Raw genomic sequence first — 23,621 nt, forward strand, 5'->3', positions numbered from 1 at the left:
ATTCAGCTGTAAACTTAGGGCAAGTATAAACTTATGGCCAGGACAATGTTCAGGCTTGGCTTCAGATTCAGATTCAGGGCCATTAAAAGCAGCAGTGTACTGGGTTCAAAATCAGTCAGGGTCAGTTTCAAGGACAAATTTAAAATGAGGGCAAAACATGGTCAGGGTGATGGTTAGAGTGAGGACAATGGTCAGAATTAGGGCTAGATTCAAATTCAAGGTCAAGTTCATGCTTATTTCAGCTTAAAGTCAGGATGGCTGTGTTTGAGATTCAAGATCATGATGAACACGCCTGTAATCCCAGCACTTTAGGAGGCCAAAGCAGTGAATCATTTGAGGTCAGGAGTTTGAGACCAGCCTAGCCAATATGGTGAAACCCTGCTGTACTAAAGAATACAGAAATTAGCTGGGTGTGGTGGTGCACACATGTTATCTCAGCTACCCAGGAGGCTGAGGTAGGAGAATCGCTTGAACCCAGGCCAGGAAGCAAAGGTTGCAGTGAGATGAGCAAGACCCTGTCTCAAAAAAAAAGGAATCAGAGTCATGTTAAGATAAAAAGGGTAAAATGCGGTCAGGAAGATGGTCAAGGTCAGTACACGTGGGTCAGTTTCAAAGTTAATCCTAGGTCACCTCAAGGGGATCACAGTCAGGATGATCACTGGCATAAAACAATTAGGATGAGTCTAATGTGGTAATGAATATAATCCATGTTAGTACATTTTATTTGATTCATGTAACTCCTGATTGCACGCAAATGAAAACTGAGAGGAAGGTAACCAAGACAACATATATTCCTCTCTAGGGCACGTTCTTACTGAGAGGTATAGTGAACCAGGATGCACCTACTTCATACTATTGGAAGGCATCATTTTCAGTGCAAAAAAGCTTTGTCTCAGATATTTATTTCTAAGGTGAAATCTTATTGCTGGTCAGTGTTAACTGACATGAATATAAGCAACGTTAACACACATTAATCTCAAAGGCATGTTCTTACTGAAAGGTGAGGGGATTTTGAATGAACTCAAGTAGGAATATAGATGAGAATTCCTGTTAGCACTGAAACACGCCGACTCACATGGAGATAGAGTGAGCTGGGATCTGAGACAGGAGTACTAATGAAACATGTACATATTAGTACAACAAACTCATTCCCAGACATCCTTTCCAAAACTTTTTTTTTTTTTTTTTTTTTTTGAGATGGGCAAGTCTTACTCTGTTGCCCAGGCTGGCGTGCAGTGGCACAATCTTGGCTCAATGCAACCTCCGCCTCCCAGGTTCAACAATTCTCCTGCCTCAACCTCCCAAATAGCTGGGACTACAGGCGCCCACCACCACACCCAGCTAATTTTTGTATTTTTAGTAGAGACGGGGTTTCACCATGTTGCCCAGGCAGTGCTCTCAAACTCCTGGCCTCAGTGTTCCACCCACCTCAGCCTCCCAAAGTGCTGGCATTACAGGCATGGGCCACTGCACCTGGCCAAAAGTAACTTCTAGTTACTTGTTAGAGCAAACTGAGATGGATGTAAATCTAACAACAATTCATCTCAGTTCTCATTCTCACCTCGAGACAAATACAAACGAACCCAAACAATCCGCAGTACTGCAAACAAACTCAGCCCCAGACATTATTCTCAAAAGTAAATCCTTGCTGCTTATTGCAGCAAAATGACATGTTCCTCTCTTTTGAGAGAAAACACATGCTTATGCTAAATCTAAGCAGGAGTACAAAAAAAGGCACTGAGCTCTGTTAGTGCAGAGCTCAGTCTCAGGTATGACTTCCTATTGTGGTTAAGCTGAATCCCTTAGATGAACATTATGCAATTTAGGGTTATGACACCAAGCTCAGCCATCAGGCTGATGGGACATGAGACTAATTAGTCCAGGTCAGAGAGTAAGACTTATTGTCATGGTAGGATTCTATGTTAACTTCAAAGTCAGGTGATGATTAGGTCAGGAGGTGGGTCAGAGTCATGGTCACTCATTGGTGATCATGTTTAGGGTAAAGTCAAAGTCAGTTCAAAGTCAAAGCCGTTAAAATTTGGGTAAGATATGATAAGAACAACGGCTGAAATCAGAGTCAAAGATTACATTCATCTCAAGCTAAGGCAGGTTAATGCCAGGATGATCATGAGTTTTAGGATGAAGGTCAAGCAGGGCAGAGGTCAAGGTCAATTTGAATGTCACATACAAGGTCAAGACCAGTGGAACACAATCAGAGGAACAGAGGCCTGATTTGCAGAGGTGAGCATCACACAGGGGTACACAAACTGTGGCCCAGTCACTGGGCCCCAAGCTGGAGAGAACTCTGCTCCTCTAGAGGACAAACACCTGCTGAGGCGCAAACAAAATACAGGACCAAAGAAGATTCAAGCCATGCACCACCAGCCAGGGCAGAATTGCACTGTGGATGATCTCACATTGTGTAGCATCTGAGCTTCTAAATTATGCTATTTTTTAACACATAAAGTACATGCCAAGAGGAGCCATAAGGAAAGAAATCAACTGAGGAGCCTGAGAAGTGAAAATGTAGAACAGTGTAGCAAAGTAGAATTCAAGATCTAAGTCAATGAGGTACTTCTGCAAAACTTCAAGTGACTGACAACCTGAATTACTACTATTTTATAAGACTGCTTCTAAGTGACAACTATTCCATTCCAGGTGGGGGCTTACCTATGTTGAAATACCGGGCCTCTGCTGCCAAATCTTCCTCTCCTGTGACAAATGCAGAATTATACATCTAAGTGTTAGTAACTAGGTCAACTAAAAACAAAACACATAACACATGACTCGGTTACAGTTATACCTACAGGCTATGCATGGCTCAGAGGTCACCAGCAGTTTGTGGTTGCTCTTCTAAAGGGACAATGCTTTCTCCATTCGTGGTTCCCAACCTCCACCACTGCAATTAAAATAACCGCCCTCCCAACCAAAACTGGGGACAGGCACTACAGGACCAGATAGGAGAGAGCCTTTTTGCCCCAAAGCGCCACACATGCCCATTTACGGAGGGCTCTCCTGCTTGATAAGGCATTGGCTATGATTAGCTCATGTGGTCTTTACTAAGCCAAGACTCTTGAAGAAGGAAAAAAAGACAGGGCAAAGGCAGATGATCATTGTTCTTGTTCAATTTTATTGGCATTGCGTTCATCTCTTTACAGAAGAACTCAGCCCACACCCTAGAATGTAGACCTTTGGAAAAAGGAGAAGTGCTCCGTTAAGCAAGCTACAATGCGGGGGCAGATCCTAGGAAGGGAGCAGAACTGCCAGGGTTCCAACCAAAGAAACAGGTTAATTAATAAAGGGCAATATTGGGGAGATGGGTGGGGAAAAGGAGAAAAAGCTCCGCTAACCTAAGGATACCACAACCCTGAAAGGAGCGCCTTCTAGAACAAAGATAAAATCACCAGGACAGATCTGTTAGGGTTTTCCTTTCACTCTCATAGTAAGATGCTGATCTAATAGGGGAGTTTTGAAGTGTGGAGTGGGGGGGGGGGGGAGTAAAAAGAAAGAAAATGAGAACTTTAATTTTTGAAATAACAGCAATTTATCCATTGCACATACCACTGTATTATGCAAATCAACCTTTTGGAAAATTTAGACACAGAAGGGAACTAGACAGTTTTCCCCCTGGAGAGATGAAAAGCTTTTTGGCTCTTAAGTCTTTGATAAAAGGCGTACATAACTCTTGTGTCTACTGTACAGAATACTGCCGCTAGCTGGATTTCCCAATTCTCAGCCACTAACACTCTGCAATCCAGACAGGGTTCAACCCTCCATCTTACATGCCTGCATTACAGGACTTAAACACATAATCCAAGAATTTCTTACACTAATTTATACATTTTAATTGGTTGCATATATTAACATGTACTATAAGATTCTTTTCTAAGAAGCATTACATAATAAATGGATACTGTAAAAAGATCTGATTAGTTAAAAGTAACAAGCATTAACAGATAGATACATACAAAACTCAGCCTGATCAGACTGGGTGTGAGCCTGTAATGGGGCATGGGGCACCAGCCTTCCCAAGGGGTAGCCTTCAAGGAGGGAGGGGGAAGGGAGAGGTAAAAAGACCACAAGACCGTTAAAAAAAAATCAGATAATCAGACACAGATTAACTGTAAACAGTTCTCTCTCTCTCCAGTGGACAAAAATAAGAAGCTTCCAATGCCAACTCCATATCAGAATGACTTCCACCACTGGCCTGTCCTGCTGCCATACACGCGGGCTCATGTGGGTGGGCAGGCAGACCCCAAGGAGCCATCATGGGCAGGGGCTGGAGTTTGCTTACTTCAGATCTGTGTGTGTGTGTATGTGTGTGTGAGATATGTGGGGTGTAACTGTGTTGGATGGGGTTTCTTTTGGCAGCCGGATGTGAGAGATCAATGTATGTTTTGTTTGGAAGAGGAGAGGGGAATTGTGTTGAAGGCCTACGTGTGTTCTTGGTTTGTGAAGGACTCTGTGCTCGACTCTCACTGCCCCCTCAGCAACTGCAGCTTTCTGCGGAGGCCTTGGCCCGGTCGTTCTTGTCCAGTTTGATAGGTTCAGGGAATTCGTTGTACAGCTCCACCTCTGTTTCCTGGACAGGGAGACAGAGAAAGGTTGGTTACTCAGGGAACAGAAACATTTCAGCCCTCATTGTGAGCCCTTTCTGCCCAGGAGGGGTTGGCTCACTTCTGCTTGGGCAGAGTGGGCAGGGAGCTGTGGAGCAGAGCCTGCCCACTCAGTGAAGGAAGAGCTCTGGCAGAAGGTGCCATGTTCAGGGGAGTAGCAAAAGAAAAACAGATTTTGTGAGAATTCCAGGTCAATGTGAAGAGAGAAATCCTGCTAGGAGAAGCAGTAGTCTGCACTCAACAATCAGGACCGAAGTTCATGGACGTTCTCAATCGGATCACAGTTCCTGGATGTCCTCCATCAGATCACCATCTCAGAGCTCTGGGACCACATCCAGTTCAGGTGCCTTCTATATGTTCCATACAGTTGTAAATGGTTAACAATGATCTGGATTTCTAATTTTTCTCAAACATCTGGCAACCCTCAGCCAAGGTACGCATGAGGTGAAGTGGCTGGAGCTGAGTGTGAGCTGCCTTCTCAGCCTGGAACACTCCTTCTACCTCCCCATCTCCCATTCACTTTTCTGGGCCAATGGCCTCTCGTCTCCTTGCTTCTTCTTCCAAAGGTTCAGCAGAGTTTTGTCTCCCAAATGCTGCAGGCCTAGAAAGGCAGCCGAGGATCCATTTTATCACTATCTGTGACAAGTGATCAGAGCAGATGAACTATGGTCATTTTAGTGGGGCTTTTGCTAAAGTAACATTTCCAGTGAGGAACAGCATTCTACTTTTGGGTACAGGAAAACACTGTCACTTAAATACTGAGCGCTTGTATGCCAGGGACTGTTCTAGGATTTGGAGATAAAGCAGGTACTGTTTCTAGTCATTAAAAGTTATCTAGGAAAAAAATCATTCAATTCACAATAGCTATAAAAGTATAAAACATCTAGGAATACATACTTTAAAAAATAACAGCTTTGGCTGGGCATGGTGGCTTATACTTGTAATTTCAGCACTTTGGGAGGCTGAGGCAGGTGGGAGTTCAAGACCAGCCTGGCCAACATGGTGAAACCTCGTTTCTACTAAAAATACAGAAATTAGCCAGGTGTGGTGGCAGGTTCCTATAATCCTAGCTACTCAGGAGGCTGAGGCAGGAGAATTGTTTGAACCCAGGAGGTTGAGGTTGCAGTGAGCCAAGACGGAGCCATTGCACTCCTAACAGCTTTATTGGGTTTTAACTCACATGCCATAAAGTGTACACTTCAATAATTTTTAGTATATTCAGAAAGTTGGGCAACGATCAGTAAGTTCAAAATACCCTCACTACCCTACCCAAAAAAACTCTATGGCCATTAGGAGTTCCTTCCCATTCCCAGTCTATGCCACTCTAGACCCAGCAACCACTTATCTACTTTCTGTCTCAATAGGCGTGCCTATTATTCTAGATGTTTTTTTCTTTTACTTTTCTGAGATGGAGTTTTGCTCTTGCTGCCCAGGCTGGAGTACAATGGCCACAATCTCAACTCACTGCAACCTCCGCCTCCTGGGTTCAAGAGAGTCTCCTGCCTCAGCCTCCCAAATAGCTGGGATTACAGGCATGCACTGCCACACCCGGCTAATTTTTTGTATTTTTAGTAGAGACGGGGTTTCTCCACGTTGGTTAGGCTGGTCTCAAACTTCCAACCTCAGGTGATCCGCCCACCTCAGCCTCCCAAAGTGCTGGGATTACAGGCGTGAGCTACCACACCCAGCTCATTTTTTTTTTAAACTTTTTTTTTTTTTTTTTAGTAGTGACGGGGTTTCACTGCGCTGGCCAGGCTGGTCTCAAACTCCTGATCCACCACCTCGGCCTCCCAAAGTGCTGGGATTACAGGCGTGAGCCACAGTGCCCGGCCGGGCGGAATGTTTGTGTTCCTCCAAAATTCCTGTGTGGAAGCCCTAACCCTTCAGGTGGCTGTATTTGGAGTAAGGAAGGAATGAAGGTTAAATGAGGTCTCAGGGTGGGGCCCTAATCTGAGAGAATTCATGTCCTTCTAAGAAGAGTTGATACCAGAGACACCTTGCTCGTGTGTCTGCTCTCTATGCACATAGCAGAAAGGGCATGGGAGGACACAGTGAGAAGACAGCAGTCTGTGAGCCGGAAACAGCGCCCTCACCAGAAACAAAATGTTCCACCATCTTGCTCACAGACTTCCAGTCTCCAGAACTGTGAGGAAACAAAATGTCTGTTGTTGGGGCCACCCTGGCTGTAGGGTTTTGTTAACGCAGCCTGAGCAGACGAATTCAACAGTCACAACATAATTGCAATCGATGAGAAAAAAACAATGGGCTTGAAGAAAATCAAGAATTCGAGTCAAAATCTCAACAGTTGTATTTGGGGGATGGGAAGTGAGAGAGGAAAATGTTGGAACTCAAACAAAATTATTAGTTAAAAAAGAATGTGGCAGGCTGGGCGTGGTGGCTCATGCCTGTAATCTCAGCACTTTGGGAGGCCGAGGTGGGCAGATCACAAGGTCAGGAGTTTGAGACCAGCCTGGCCAACATGGTAAAACCCCGTCTCTACTAAAAAATACCAAAATTAGCTGGGCATGGTGACAGATGCCTGTATTCCCAGCTACTTGGGAAGCTTAGGTAGGAGAATCGCTTGAACCTGGGAGGTGGAGGCTGCAGTGAGCCAAGATCGTGCCATTGCACTCCAGTCTGGGTGACAGAGCAAGACTCTGTCTCAAAAAAAAAAAAAAAAAAAAAAAAGTGGCAAGGGGAAACTTGCCTCATCAGGTAGTCAAATCAAGACAATTCTGAAGAGGGAACACAGACATCACCGGAACAGACTGCAGAGACAAGAAACAGATCCCAGCACATATGAGCATTTAGCATGGCCAGTCTATTCAGAGTGGGAAATCCCTTACATAACAACAGACAACTGATTTAAAACAACTGGCTGAGCTGTCTGAGAGAAAAGGTGAGTCTCTCTTACCTGCCATAAGCCAAAATAAATTCCAGCTGAATTAGAGACAAATCTGATGTAGACATAGGAAACACAGCAATTTAAAATGATATACCCAAATAAAAAGTTACTTTTTTCCTAAGGTCAAAGGACTTAAAAAGACGATGGAGTTGGAAAAGTCGCTTGAAATGCCAAGTAGAGTTAACTTCAATTCACCAACAGCTCATCAGAACTGAGAGATGCCCAACTGTGTGCTGTGTGCTGGCTAAGTGTGGCAGAGAAAATCCAAATGGCTAAGCCCCAGGGACAGTGACTCAGAGGGACTCAGCCACGACGGTGGCAATTTACTCACCCAAAGGTTGGCAATGTCAGCAGAGTGACAGGTGACACCTATTGCTTGCTGGCAAGGAGGTGGGAGAAAGCAAGCCCACCCTGCTGAAATGTTACTCCACCTGGGGAAAGCAACCTGCCACCCTAACTTACAATAAAACACATCTTCCAATCTAAAAATTTAACTGCTTAGGGGCTAGCTTTAAAAATAAAAGCATTATTATAAGACAACAGGGACAGTAGTGATGGAGGAGAAAAACTCTGATGCCAGGCAACAAGGAAACAGGTGGGAAGCACTTTCTTACATGTATTTGGATTTCCATTCCTTTATATGAACATTAAGAAAAGCATAACAGTTTGTTATATGGGAGTGAGGGTAGCCAAGTCTGCATCTTGGTCTGTTCCTTACAACTTGAGGGCTCTCCTGGCATTCTGGGTGGGACAATTTCCTCACTGGATAGAGGTCTGTCCCTTTTATTCTGGAACACTTAGTGCAGACCCCACCCATGCCAGAATTTCCCCGGTCCTTGCAGCAACCATTCCAAACAACTCTATGCCCTGCCGAAAGCCATTACCTCCATTCAGCCAGCTTCCTGGAGTCAGCAGAATCTTCCTTGCCCTTCACAGCCACCACATGCTTCAACTATTCTCTGTAACCCCCCAAACCCACCATAGCTCTGACCACCCCTAGATACTGTCTAATGATGCCTCATGACTTGCCTTAACTCACCACTGCCCCAACACAGCTGTACATCAAAACAGACTTTCAACCTCCACTGCCTGGGCTGAAGTGATTCTCCTGCCTCATCCTCCCAAGTAGCTGGGATTACTGGTGCCTGCCAGCAGGCCTGGCTAATTTTTTGTATTTTTTAGTGGAAACGGGGTTTCACCATGTTGGCCAGGCTGCTCTTGAACTTCTGACCTCAAGTTATGTGCCCACCTCGGCTTCCAAAGGGCTGGGATTACAGGTGTGAGCCATCGCGCCTAGCCATAATATATATATTTTTAGGCCCAAACTAGATATAACGATTGGTAGGGAGCAGAGCTGGGATTCATGTTCAAGTTTACTTCCTCCTTAAATAGAAGCAGCAATCTGATTGGGGACTCCCAGTGACCCGATCTCCCAACTGCATGCAAAGAAAACAAGAACAAGCCTAGTAAAAAAGGGGCAGCCTCAGTCTTCATGGCCTCTGCATCTTTTAGATTATTCCCCACAAAGTGGGATTTCTGGAAGCTTAAGCAGAACATGTCATAACCTTCCCAGATGAACACATAGGGTTTTCTGGCTATATAGAAGAGTAGGCTGGGGAAGAAGATTAAGGACAGGAGGCCAGGCATGAGCTGGGTCAGTGGTCAGGCATCACCAGAAGGGGCTGGTCAGCTGTGGGAGACCTACCTGCTTAAGTGCATTCCGTGCAATCGTCTGGAACGCCTGCTCCACGTTGATGGCCTCCTTGGCACTGGTCTCAAAGTAGGGAATGTTGTTTTTGCTGTAGCACCACGCCTGTGCCCGCTTTGTGGCCACCTGAAAGAAGCAGGGTGCACATAGGCTCATGACAGAAGCAGCCAGCAGTGACTCCATCCTCCCCAGGAAGTGTCATGGCCCCTTGCCTACAGGTAGTACAGGTGAGGACACATACTTAGGGAAAGACGGGGTTGGAGGAGACCTGCAGACCCATCCAAACTCGCCCTGCTGGCTATGTTCAGGATAGCTAGGATTCAGCAAGACAGCTCAAAGCCTGTCTCAGTCTATAGCCCATACCTTCTGACCCTCCATTCACAAACCTTAAAAGCCGTTTGTGAACAGAGTAAGAAGCCAGTCTAGGAAGAAATGAAGAGTGTTTACTGGGACCTCAGAGATCCCAGGACAGGAATTGCCCAGCAGCTTGGTCTTAAGGTTTACAGTCCCTTCCCCATTACTGCTAGTGTGATGTCACCCATGCCACTGACACGTTCTCATTCCTTCCCCAACCCCTAGCCCAATATCAGCCAAGAGATAAGAACTAAATCACTTAGGAAGGGAAGAAAAAGAGGTCCATGGTCAGAAATAAATCTTGTAATTAATGAAAGAGTCTATGTTTCCAACAGAAATAATATTTGAAACTACAGTACAGCAATTTCACTCAAAGCCCACGGCAATATTCTGCACACATGGAGATCCAGGCATGGCCTGGAGGTGCTGGGAGGCCACTACTAAGAACGACAAAATCGAATTCCCTCTTTCAAAGTTCAGAAAGGGAACTGAAGCTCAGAGAGCCAAGACAACGGTCCAAAGTCACAGCCAGTTGGGGGCAGCATGGGGACTTAACCCAGGTCAGTGGGTCCTGGTCCTTAAAGGCAGCTGGCCTGAAGGGCTGGCATAGGGTAAAAAGACTTCCACCAGCATCTCCTACAGCCATGTGAGCTTAGCAGGGAACTCTCCAAATTCACAAAGCCCCTGGGGAGCAGGTGAATGTGACAATACCTATCACCATTGGTACTTACTTGTCTGTTTTCAAGGTCAATCTTGTTTCCCAATACAACGAAGGGGAAGTTTTCAGGATCTCGGGGACTGGCCTGGATGAGAAACTCATCTCTCCAGCTATCTAGGGTTTTGAATGTGTTGGGGGCAGTCACGTCAAATACCAGAACGCAGCAGTCTGCGCCTCTGTAGAAGGCTACACCAAGAGACTGGAACCGTTCCTGTCCTGCTGTGTCCCATATCTGTGAGAGACAAAACATTTATTCCTTGGGAGAATGCTGGCAGAGCACCATGAGTATATATGCCGAGGTGCCAGAGGAAATGGCCCTAGATTGTGGGACCACCCACTAAGACAAATGACACCAGACATCAGGAAACAAATTTCAGCACCAGAGTATCCAAAACAATCCTCACAAATAGTGTACGTGAGTATGTGTCTATGAGTGGGTGAAAATGAGTCCAACCTTCAGGGTGCTAGAAATTTCTTATATCTTGATCCAAGCAGTGGTCACATGCAGGTGGTATGTAAAAGTTGAGCTATAAACGTTAAGACTTAAGTACTCTGGGAACTTTCTGAGTGCAATGGAAATACAGGGAGGTGAGGTGATTACTCATGAATGATACAGTTCAATCTATGTATTTTACTGTATGAAAAGTTTGCCTAAACAATAAAAAAGATTAGTATTTTTTATTTCATTTATATTATACTTCAATTAAAAAACAAAACAAATGAAAAACTGGCAGAAAGAGACCAAGAGAAAGACAATGAGAACACACATCAGAGTAGAGATTAAACCAGGTACTACTGAGCAGCTCCAAGCTGGCCACATCATTCACAACCATGCTAGGTTTAAGACCAAGGCTGGGTATCCTCACTGCCCTAGATCTGTAACAGGTACTCAAACAGAGCTGGACGAATATGATGACAACACAGATATAAGGATGAATAGCAAAAAAAAAGACAAATTTATCTCTAATGATTCCACTGCCTCTCAGCAGGTTAGGGCACTAAATGTTCTTCTGCCTTCCCCAGAAACAATAAACAAAGTCCACACATGTAGACTACACAGGATCGGGGCTGCTGGTGACACTCAACTCTGTGCTCTCCTGGTTCTCCAATGTTCTACCCTGAATATGTATCCATCACTGGAAGCAGAAAAATGACCCCATTCGTAAAAAAACAAACAAAAGAACAAACAAACGAAAGAACACTTGGCATCCTCCCACACAGAAGGAGTTCTAGTCATCTGCACAGAGGGGTTTTCTGGAGCTGAAATCCTAGACCACATATGTGACACTCTCCACATTCTCCCACGCCCCTCCCCTCTACCCCATCACACACCAGGGCACTCTGGCAACAGCAGATGGCGTGACATGGGAGAGCAGGTTCACTGGACTTTACTGCTGCCTAACAAATTTAGTGAACCACCCATTCCTATTTTTAAGAAAATATTGCTGCCAATTTCCTATAATTATAAACAACTCAGCAATTAACATTAGCATAGAGAGCTTTTTCTTTATTTCAAATGGCTTCCTTCAGATAGACTCCTACAAGACTCCTACCATTACGTAAGAACTCTGCTACTTTTAGGTGGAACCAATTCAGCGTCTGGAACTCAAGACACACAAAGAAGGCAAAGTAAAACAACAAAAAGAAAAGGCAACAAGTTGAGGGGTTCCTAGAAAGTTAACAAAATTAATTTAACTTTGAATTTACAAAAATAAAGGCCGTATTTAATCAAAACATCAACAACAAGTACAGTCCTATGGCTGACTATGATCTTTAAATTTTTTAATATTTTAATTGAAATTGTTAATGGTGCCCTGGGTTCTTCTCATCTTCCATGACAGAAATCAAGAGAAATCACCAGACACAATAGCAAAGAGAAAATGAAAGTTTATTTAGCTTGTGCATAGTGAGCTAGCACTGCAAAAGGAAAGGGGCAGCTGTTCCCCGAAAGCAGTGTGGGAGTTAGCTTTAAAGGGCTTTCCTATGGGGAGGGGTGATGTCAGGGTATGTATAGGAGGGGTTTTTCTAGTGCATGCACAGTGGCTGGAAATGCTTCTTCAGGAATTGTGGCATTTGCAGGTTAAATCTCCACCCTGGGTGTGATTTTTGGCATTAAAATGAGGAAAAAATAACTATAAGTTGAAGTGTAAGTGTAACTACACACACTGGGAGGCCCCAGAGAGGTCCCTAGCCCCATGAAGCGTGAACTTGTGATAATAGCTTCTTAGGGTTTTCTGTTGCTGATCCTCTGGAAGTTAAGTAAGCTACAGCTTGAGTAGGGGGCTTTTGTTTTTTTCTCTAGACCACATCAAAACAGGAAACCAGCCAGGCTGCTTGTCTTAAAACGTTTTGTTTTCTCCATTTAAGATTATACCCCACGGGGCAAGGTGGCTCAAGCCTGTAATCCCAGCACTCTTGGAAGGCCAAGGCTGGTGGATCACCTGAGGTCAGGAGCTCAAGACCAGCATGGCCAACATGGTGAAACCCGCTCTCTCCAAAAAAAAAAAAAAAATTTAGCCAGGTGCTGTGGTAGAACCCTGTAATACCAGCTACTCAGGAGGCTGAGACAGGAAGATCACTTGAGCCCGGGAGGCGGAGTTTCTCTGGGCCATACCCTCAGGCTCAGAACTCTGGATTGCTGCCTAAGTGTATGTTTGACACTGGGGAGCACAGTGGCAGTTTCTATTGAAAAGGCAGTACTCATTACTACACTCCTACCATCAACCTGAGGCTATTCCACTCCCTATATTGTAGCATCCACCAGGTTGCCTACTGCTTGGATACTATTAGGCATTATCATCTTTTTCACCTGCTTCTGTGGCTTGTTTCTGTTATTCTGGGAATCTTGTTATTCAGATGTTTAATGTGATCTATTATCAATCTTTAACATTTTATGATTTGTATTTTCTGTATTTAAAAATGCCAGAAGGGAATGCAAAGCCCTGTCCTGGTCCCACTTATTTACCCTACTGGCTAGGCGCAGTGGCTCACGCCTCTAATCCCTGCACTTTGGGAGGCAAAGGCAGGTGGGATCACTTAGGGGTTCGAGACCAGCCTGGCCATCATAATGAAACCCCATCTCTACTAAAACCAAACCAAACCAAAACAAAACAAAACAAAAAAATTAGCCAAGTGTGGTGGTGGACACCTGTAATCCCAGTTACTCAGGAGGCTGAGACAGGAGAACTGCTTGAACCCAGGACGTGGAGGCTGCAGTGAGTCGAGATCATGCCACTGCACTCTATCCTGGGCAACAAAGTGAGACTCCATCTCAAAATAAAATAAAAAATAAAGAAAATAAAATACTTACCCTCCACTTTCCTTCTCCTCAAGCATTCCCAGAGAGGTGCACCCTGTGCCCTCTGTTCCTGTGGTGTGCGTATCACAGTGATATCTGTTTAAATTACTACAAACTCACAATATGTTCCCTGGAAATCTGTCATGCCTATTTGATTCCATCTAAGATACTAATTTCCAACTTCTTTCTGAATAGTATCAAGAGCTTAAAACAAACAAACAAACAAACAAGAAACATAGCAGTCACTAATCTTCCCCTATACATTATAGTTCTGATCTTTGTTTCCTTACATTACTTTGGCAGTTATATACTCATGATTCCAAAAATAGATATAAGTATATATAGAAGTGTTCTTCCTTCATAGCATTCTACATGAAATCACTTTCTGCCTGGAGTTATCCTTTAAAACTTCTTCCACTAGCCCTTAAAGATGTCTCTTTTATTCAGGGGGGTTATTTCATCAGAGACAGAACACTGTGCTGCCCGTCTCTTTCCGAACATATGCCACTGCCTGCTGGGCTCTGCTGCTACTGCCAAGAGTCAGCCTCAGTGCAGTGCTTGTCAAGTTTTTCTCTGGCTATTTTTAATTTTTTTTTTTTTTTTTTTTTTGAGATGCAGTCTCGCTCTGTCACCCAGGCTGGAGTGCAGCAGTGCGATCTTGGCTCACTGCAACCTCCGCCTCCCAGGTTCAAATAATTCTCTGCCTCAGTCTTCCAAGTAGTTGGGATTACAGGTGCCTACCACCAAGCCCAGTTAATTTCTGTATTTTTAGTAGAGACGGGGTTTCACTATCTTGGCCAGGCTGAGTCTTGAACTCCTGATCTTCTGATCCACCAGCCTTGGCTCCCAAAGTGCTGGGATTACAGGCGTGAGCCACTGTGCCAGGCCAAGTCTCTTTTTTTTTTAAAATTTCATTATGACTTACATAGAATTCTTTTTATTTATCCTTCCTGGAATTTGGGCTTCCTGAGTCAGTGGATTGGTGCCACATCAATTCTGGAAAATTCTCAGTAAATATCATCTTTGATCTATTATTCTCTTTACACCTTCTGAGACTGATTAAAAGTAGGTCCAATCTTCATGCTTTCATTTCTCTCTTTCATATTTCCTGCCATTTTTCTTTCATTCTTCCAGCCCTTTTCTGGTGTGGCCAATCTGCTGTACGTTAGCAGCATTCTTCGAATTTCCAAATTCCAATGATTGTGCTTCATTTTTTACAAGTTCAATGACTTGTGTTTTCTACCCAAATCAATGTTAACTGTTTAGTTTCTTCTCTGTAGATAAAAGATTATCTTATCTTTAACCAAAGCTTTTTTAGTGAGATATGGTTGACATACAAAGGTGGAACACATCTAAGGCATACAATTGGATGAGTTTGGAGAGAAAGCTATTGCCACAATGTAGGCCACAAACCTACCTATCAAAAGGTTTCCTCCCATCCTCTTATTATTTTTTGTGATAAGAACACTTAAAATAAGATCCACTTAAAATAAGATCCTCTTAGTAAATTCTTTTTTCAAATTTTTTTGTAGAGATGAAGTGTCACTATTTTGCCCAGGCTAGTCTCAAACTCCTCTCTTGGCCTCCCAAAGCACTAGGAATACAGGCATGAGCCATTGCATCCAGCATGCAAATTTTTAAGTGTATAATACAGTATTGACTATAGGCACTATGCTGTACAGATCTCTAGGATTTATTCATTTCATATAACTGAAACTCTGTATCCTCTTTATTTCTTTACAAAAACACTCTGGTATTACCAGGGAAGTTTCCACTGGTTTCTTGTGGTGCCCTGTTCTCTTATTTTGATTATTGTTTATTGCAGGCTGCTAAAAGCCCTCGAAAAACACATGGGGATTCCTCAAGATCTAGGATAATGATGCCTTTGTCCAAAGACAATGACTTTCATTTACTTCTAGTATCTGAAGCTGGCTGCAAGAGCACAAGGGCCATCCTTTTGCTTCAACCTCTTGTTATCTTTTTCCATTCTTTCCTCACTTCATTCAGTGCCCTGTGGATCTCCTGATAGGGTTTACTTCAGGAATGCAGTGCCCCAAGATACCAGAGTTTAGTGGTACAGATGGGATTGTTACGACGACCCTCAACCCTGCAGGGGCTGGGCTCTGATTTCTGAATCCCCTGGACCACATGGCTATCAAAACCATAGCTCAGTTGTAGAAGTTCTGTTTTTCCCTGAGTAAGAGGTAGTCTGAGTCTTGCTGGTACACATGGAGAATCTTCAGATGGGCCTTTACCCCAGTTCCCTGAAGTTATTCTACTCCCTTCTGCATCAGTCTGTTGTTCCTTTATTAAGTCACGTCTTTTTTTTTTCTATAGCTGCTCTTAAGATTTTGCTTTTTGGTTCCTACAATTTTAAGTCTTCTTTTAGAAAATCTGCTCAGCTCTTATGGCTTATTGCTTTTTTCAGCTGCATGTAATCTACAGTTTAACTGTTCATTTAGTTTATTTCAATACTATTTTTTCACTTCTAAGTTCTAAGTTTTCCATATCCTTATTTTTTATAGTATCCCTTTTCCATTATGGTTTCTATTTCTTTTTAGAACATCTCTAGTCATTGTGAACATCTCTGTGGTACATTATTTCCTCATGTGGCTATGAACTCATCTTCTCTCCTGTGGTAGTAAACATCCCTACAGAGTGGTCTTACCCTTGTTTTTGCGAGGAATGACAAGTTTTTATTTGTTTATGTTAAATCCTTTGAGACAAAGATTTCTATACATGTGGATAGTGGGACTGAGTTTCTGCAACAACTTCAGACACAAGCTTTGCCAATTCCTTGGGCTGAAGTTTTCCAGTCCTGCTATCAAGCTTGACTTGCTTAAACTACAGTTATATTTTAAAGATCTCTAGGTGTGTGTGTACAAATGAGGTGAGGATGGGAGATTCATACTAGCTCTGTTCTAGAAGTGTGAGTCAATTGTTAAAGAGTCCTGATCCTCTAAGAACATGCCATAGCTTGAGGTCAACGCATGTTCAAACTTCTACCTCTAACCTCCATCATTCACACATTTCAGTGAGCCTCCCCTATTTGCCAGGTACCTGCTAGGACTACAATGGGATTAGAATTGTATCTGCCTCTAGAAGTATACAGGAAAGAACAACTGCCATAGAGATAGAAGTCTCAAAAGATCTGAGCTAAAAGTTGGAGGTTTCAGGTGGGTGTAAGGCCCTGCTGGAAGCAGAGATACATCCACTAACATAGGTCTGTAAGAGCAGCACATGATTTGGAAGGACTGGAAGGAGACAAAAAAAAAGTGAGTAATAGCTATTTCTACCATCTTTCCATGCCTCCATAATGGTATGCATGAATGTCTTGGCTGATGCTCTCAAGGGCAAACATCAGGTTATTATTATTAGGCTATGCTCCAAAGTCACGGTCTGGTTCTAACTGTGAAGATGAAACACAATCACATTGACAAATTTGAAATCACTGGTGACCACAGAGCTGGGAAAATTACTGTGACTCTCATAGGCAGGTTAAACCTGTCCCTGGAATGACTGGCCCCAGATTTGATGTGTAACTCGAAGACCTAGAAAAGTGACAGAATAATCTACTCTTACCCCAAGTTTGGTTTCAAAGTGAGGTTTTACTGACAACCTCAGCTGGCATCATGGACCATGAAGAAAGAGATGAAAACACAGGAGGGAAAATCCTGGGATTTTTTTTTTTTTTTTTTTTAATTTAGAGACAGGGTCTCACTCTGTCACCCAGCCTGGAGTATAATGGAGCAGTCATAGCTCACTGCAGCCTCCAAACCCTGGGCTCAAGGTATCCTTCAGGAGTTTCTTTTCTAGGGATGTAATACATATATACAAACAAAATGACTTAATGGGGGAGAAAAAAGTGAATAACAGTTTACAGCCAGAATGTGAAGTATTTTCAAAAAGTCGTATGAAAGAATCTGTATCTTATCCTGTTGAAAGGGAGACCCTTGAAAGATTAACAAGTTGATACATGGAAAAAAAAAAAAAAAAAAAACCATATTGGCCCAATAGAAACACAACTCTTGAAGTTATGTATGAAATGCAAAATAAAAAAAATAAACTGTATGTCTCACTACTTAGGGGAGACATAAAGATGTTCACCTAAAGCACTGGGCAAGGATGTCAAGAGAGACTCAAGACAGAGACCTGCAGGTTGCCGAATTTAGCAAACAACAAAACCTAAGACAACAACAAAAACAAGAAAGGATAAATCTAAGCTTTTTTTTTTTTTTTTTTTTTTTTTTTTTTTTTTTTAAAGCGGAAATTTTAGTGTGTCTTAGCAAGTAATATCTGGGACATATGAGAAGTATACTAAAAAGCATTCACTATTTATCTGAAATTCAAATTTCACTGAGTGCCAGCCAATTATCTACAAATAGAATAGTAAGATTTGAATAACAGGGAAGGAAAATGTCTACGTATGAGGAAAGATTAAGACTAAATGAACTGTCAAGGCCTGGTTAGCACAGCCAAGACATATGCTTACCTGCATTGTGACTAGTCTGTCATCTACCATCACCTCCTTGGTCAGAAAGTCAGCTCCTATTGTGGCTTTGTACTGATTGCTGAATTTCTTATTCACATACTGGTTCATGAGTGATGTCTTCCCGACTCTGAAATTGGAGAAAAACCACAAGTGTAATGTCAAATAGGAGGGTCCTGAAACTGACACGGATACTTGAAGCATTTAAAAGAATCTGCCTGGCCGGGCGCAATGACTCACACCTATAATCCCAGCACTTTGGGAGGCTGAGGCGGGCAGATCACAAGGTTAGGAGTTCGAGACCAGCCTGGCCAATAAGGTGAAACCCTATCTCTACTAAAAATACAAAAATTAGCTGGGCATTGTGGCAAGTGCCTGTCGTCCCAGCTACCTGGGAGCTGAGGCAGGAGAATTGCTTGAAGCTGGGAGGCGGAGGTTGCAGTGAGCTGAGATCGCACCACTGCACTCCAGCCTGGGTGACAGAGTGAGACTCTGTCTCAAATAAATAAATAAATAAATAAAAAGAATCTGCCTGACCTGAAGGACAAGGAATTGCCCTCACAGCAAAGGGCAATGCCAGCAGCCTTCTCAGCATTATACTTCTGGAGTTTTGTGTGTTCTCTCTGGGTAAAAACACAGGGTACAGATGTGGGGCAGATGTGGAAAAGCTGCTTACATGTTTTGACAGAGCCAGGTCAAATGGTAGAGACTAGTATTATTTTTTCCATTTTAGAAGGATGCCAGCAAATACACTCCTTCTAAAAGAAGCTTTACTAATAAGACTGCTCTGCTATTCCAACAGTATCTTTGCTATCATAGATGTTTCTCCATTTAGTGGCTATTTAGCTTTATGAAGTAACACCAGGAGGTAGACCTTGGCTTCGAGCAAACATAAACCACTCAGACAATTTTGCTGCTTGAAGTTTAAAATCTGAAGCAGAAAAAGCACCAGTATATCACCAAACCAAAGCTACCTCAAAGAATGCTCCTCCAAATATGTTTTCCAGTAAAAAAACTCAGCAAGAGACAATGTGTGATTTTTGTGTAATGAGGTTAGGGCAACCTAAAGATAATGCAAAAACATTCCCCATTGTCAGTGATAGCACCTTCCTCTACCAGAAAGGAACACATTCATATTCGTATTAAAGAACCTGGAGGTACCCAGACAGCCTATGGCAGTGATCTCCAACCCAGACCATCTGAGCCAGAATCTCTAAGGGAAGAAGTGGTAAAATCTGGAATCGAACAAGGGCTTGGTGAAACTTTTTTGTACAAGTTGGAGGAAGGCAGGCCTAAAAGCACTATCTTTCCACCCAGATGGGGATGGAATTGCGGGGTAGGGTAGAGAGCGCAAATCTGAGCCCTAGCCCACTGGTCTGAGGCTGGACAAATGCTGGTGAATAAAAGGTTCTTTGAAGGCTGGGCATGGTGGCTCAAGCCTCTAATCCCAGCACTTTGGGAAGTCAAGGCAAGTGGATCGATCACTTCAGTGCAGGAGTTTGAGACCAGCCTGGGCAATATGGTGAAACTCTGTTTCTACAAAAAAAACAAAAATTTAACCAGGAGTGGTGGCATATACTTGTGGCCCCAGCTACTCTGGAGGCTGAGGTGGGAGGATCACTTGAGCCCAGGAGATCAAGGCTGCAGTGAGCTGTGACTGCACCACTGCACTCTAGTCTGGCCAACAAACAGAGCAAGACCCTATCTATCACATACACACCCAAAAAGATTCCTCATGTGAGTCAAATAAGCCAGTCAAGATAGAAAAACCTCTGGCTTTTCAAAGGAAGGGCAGGGGACTTTGGAATAAAGAAGCATGCCTGTATTTGTTAGTGTTGTTATTTTAAAAATACATAAGCCTCCAATGAGTCAAAGCTTTCATGGCCCTTCAGATGCCAAGTCTGAAAAGCCTACCACAGAAGCTTTTTTATTTTAAGAGGTAGGGTCTTGCTCTGTCACTCACGCGGAAGTGCAATGGCAGGATCACAGCTTGCTACAGCCTCAAACTCCTAGGTTCAAGCCATCCTCTTGCCTTAGCCTCCCCAGCAGCTGAGAATACAGGTACAGCACTTGGCTAAATTTGTTTTTGTAGGCTCAAGCAATCCTCCCTTCAGCCTCCAAAGCACTGGGATTATGGGCATGAGCCACCTTACCTCATCTACCTCAGAATCTTAAGAGCCATTAGAGTTAGCTACATGGTTAGTGGCACATCTAGAATCAGAGCCCAGTTCTGCCATCCCAGGCTCCTTTGCAGATAGACCTGAAGCAGGCACAGCAGCAGGAGGATACTGTATGGTGCACTCAGAACACACATTTGCTAGGCCAGATGCCAATGGCAATAAATCTACTTAAGCAAGACTCCCCAGCCTGGCCAGCTTGGAGAAAAGGGATTCCATGAATGTGTATCCTTAGGTGAGTTCAAGTAGTTATCTGTTCCCCATAAAAATCATGCTAAAAACCAGAGAACAAAAGTTTACATAATAAGCGATCATCTACATTTCTGCCATGCAGGGAAGGATGTAAGGTCCTAAGCCTCCACTATGAAAGAAGAAAGTGGCAGCATGGAGGGTGTGGGGCCCGCAGCACTGAGGCTTAGCTCCGAGCCAATCTGTTAGCTCAAATCATAAGAAACTTACCCAGAATCTCCCAGGATGATAACCTTCAGCAACACTTTCTTCCTAGAGGTCATCCTTCAAACTAAAGGGGGAAAAGGAGAAATCACTGTGAGTGTGATGAAAACACCAAGGTAAAACACTTCCCTTGGCACAAACATCTGAGTAGCCCCCGGAGTGCAGGGCCCTGAGCCTTCCTGCTAGTTATCTTCTTTCCACCCAGGGAGCCCTGACAAAGAACAGTATCACTCACCAGAACTCTGGACCCAAGAGCTAGGCAGAACAGCACGACAGGTCCATCCTGCCCCAGTGAGCTGTTGCAGAGAATGTATTCTCTCGCTTGGGCAGTGGATCAATTGAATGGATTGGCAATCTCAATTAATGCTCCAACTTGCTCAACAGCTGGGTCCTTGCTTTATTCAGGTTGCTGCTTCAGTATCATTTTCTCAAAGAGGTAACCACTTTATCTAAAGCAGCATAACCCCTCATTTGTTCTCTATCCCGTTACTCTGCTTGCTTTTTCTTCAGAGCATTTACTGCTAATTGACGTTTTTATGTACTTTATTCATTTGTTCTCTTTCCTTTCTAATAATCTCCACTAAGACAGTTTTACTCCCCACTGTATGCTCAATGCCAAGTAGAAATTTATTAAATGTTGGTTACCATCTGAATAATACTTGATTCTGTGGCTCTAGGGACTACCTTTTCCAAAAAATCTTTCAGGCAGCCCTGTCTACTTATGACCAGAAGACGTGAGAGATGGTTGATCTCTGCTCAACTGTCTTGCAGCACTTGTCACAGCATGGTCCATCTACTCACCAAGACAGGACTCCTGCTGTAAGTGCCTCTCATTTGCCAGGGTCTGACTCAGTGACTTCTGAAAATGAATGGGTCTCAGAAGGACTACTTGTTAGTTTCCTCTTTAACCACCTAGCTTTTGAAGGCAAGACTGACAGCAGTGCCTACAGTGGGAGTGACTTAAGCAGCAGATATGAACCCAGGCCACAGGGATTTCTATTCTGGTTTTGCTTATTAATTTACCTATATGACCTTGAGCCAGTTATTTAATTTTTCTGCTGGAATAGGGAATATGGAAATAATAGTCCTTATGTCCTAAGAATGCTGTGAAGACTGTGAAGACTGAATGAATAAAATGCTGAGGACAGTGACTAGAATACAGTAGATGATTAGTAAATACTGGCTGCTACCATCTTAAGGTATGCCAAATACAGAGATGAGTAACAGAACGCAGAGTCCAGAAGACAGAGAGAGAAGCAGCAGATCACAGTACCTAGGCAAGGTAATCAAGCTATCCACCTCTTTCCAGATGCTTAGCTGTGAACTACTCTCTTTCTCAACAGGTGGTATTACACCCAAGACCACTAACTAAAAGGACATATCAGACCTGACTACTGTCCTACAGGGCAGGATTTGGTAACAAAGCCTATGCTCTTGAAAGTGACCATCCTTGATGGCTTCAGAGTCTGTTTCTGGCTACAGGAACGGTATGGGAATAGATGCCAGACTAGAGGATGGTTTGCTAGGCACATACCCCAAGTCCCATGACCTACGCAGATGGTCAAGCTGTTTTCCTGCCAAAAGCCAATGGCTAGACTGTGAAGACACTGTATCTCAGCCTACCAGCATTCATCTAGAAAGTTCCTACAAGTGCTAGTTAGGGATAGTATAAGATGACTTGGAGTTCTGTCTTCCAACGTAATCAGCACTGAGAGGTATACCTCAAACTATCCATTATATGTGGAGCCCCACTATTCCCTACCTTCCTCCTTAGGGACCGCTTTGACTGCTCAAAGTTTAAATGTCTCACTCTAAGGTCTGGTATTACATTTCAAGATAGAGATCAGATGATGACAGCGGGGGCAAGTTTCAAATCCAAAGAAAGGCATATTAAGAAAAGGGATAAAAAGGCCAGGCGCAGTGGCTCACACCTGTAATCCCAGCACTTTGGGAGGCCGAGGCAGGTGGATCACCTGAGGTCAGTAGTTCAAGACCAGTCTGCAAAGTTCAAGACCAGCCTGGTCAACACAGTGAAACTCCACCTCTATTAAAAATACAAAAAATTAGCTGGGCATGGTGATGTGTACCTGTAGTCCCAGCTACTCAAGGCAGAAGAATTGCTCAAATCCAGGAGGCGAAGGCTGCAATGAGCCGAGATCATACCACTGTACTCCAGCCTGGGCAACAAAGCAAGACTGTCTCCAAAAAACAAAATAAGGCTGGGCGCGGTGGCTCAATCCTGTAATCCCAGCACTTTGGGAGGCCGAGGCGGGTGGATCACGAGGTCAAGAGATCGACACCATCCTGGTCAACATGGTGAAACCCCGTCTCTACTAAAAATACAAAAACATTAGCTGGGCATGGTGGCGCGTGCCTGTAATCCCAGCTACTGAGGAGGTTGAGGCAGGAGAATTGCCTGAACCCAGGAGGCGGAGGTTGCGGTGAGCCGAGATCGCGCCATTGCACTCCAGCCTGGGTAACAAGAGTGAAACTCCATCTCAAAATAAATAAATAAATAAATAAATAATAAAAAAAGAAATAAAAAGATAATGAAAAGATTTGCAAAGATACTTTGAGAATATTTATGAAAGTGACTGATTTTGAGAATGGGAAAAGGGATTTGCATAACTTGGTTTGTATATATGCTGCCAAAGCAAGCACTTAGTAACTTGGTTTGTTAATAAACTTCATTGGTGTATCAATGTAGTTTAATAATATTGAAAAGAAAATAAAGAGGAAATACACTTCAACCTCCACACGCCCACATGACAGATTACATGTTTGTTTCCTTCCCTTTGCATCTCTGCTCACACATATCACAAGGCAGTCACCATGAGGCCACCTTAGGTGGCCGACCCTCTTGGGCATCAGAACACACCACCACAGTTGCTCTCCTCATATGC

At 43.5% G+C, this 23,621-nt stretch overlaps 1 protein-coding gene across 1 annotated transcript in view; it reads right to left on the reverse strand.

Annotated features, from left to right (window-relative positions):
- Nucleotides 1–3,109: 3,109 nt before the first annotated feature.
- The window catches only part of RAB7A (RAB7A, member RAS oncogene family), a 79,500-nt gene continuing 58,988 nt past the window's right edge, over nucleotides 3,110–23,621 (reverse strand). Inside the window, exons 2-6 of the mRNA XM_032267999.1 lie at nucleotides 20,725–20,785; nucleotides 18,092–18,218; nucleotides 10,315–10,533; nucleotides 9,227–9,355; nucleotides 3,110–4,582 (exon numbers count right to left, since the gene is read on the reverse strand). Coding sequence (XP_032123890.1) covers nucleotides 4,487–4,582; nucleotides 9,227–9,355; nucleotides 10,315–10,533; nucleotides 18,092–18,218; nucleotides 20,725–20,777 — 624 coding nt within the window. The 5' untranslated portion in view covers nucleotides 20,778–20,785 and the 3' untranslated portion in view covers nucleotides 3,110–4,486. The remainder of the gene's footprint in view (nucleotides 4,583–9,226; nucleotides 9,356–10,314; nucleotides 10,534–18,091; nucleotides 18,219–20,724; nucleotides 20,786–23,621) is intronic.

The sequence above is a fragment of the Sapajus apella genome, unplaced genomic scaffold (genome assembly GCF_009761245.1).
Source record: "Sapajus apella isolate SASKATOON/1434 unplaced genomic scaffold, GSC_monkey_1.0 scaffold174, whole genome shotgun sequence".
Classification (NCBI taxonomy): Eukaryota; Metazoa; Chordata; class Mammalia; order Primates; family Cebidae; genus Sapajus; species Sapajus apella.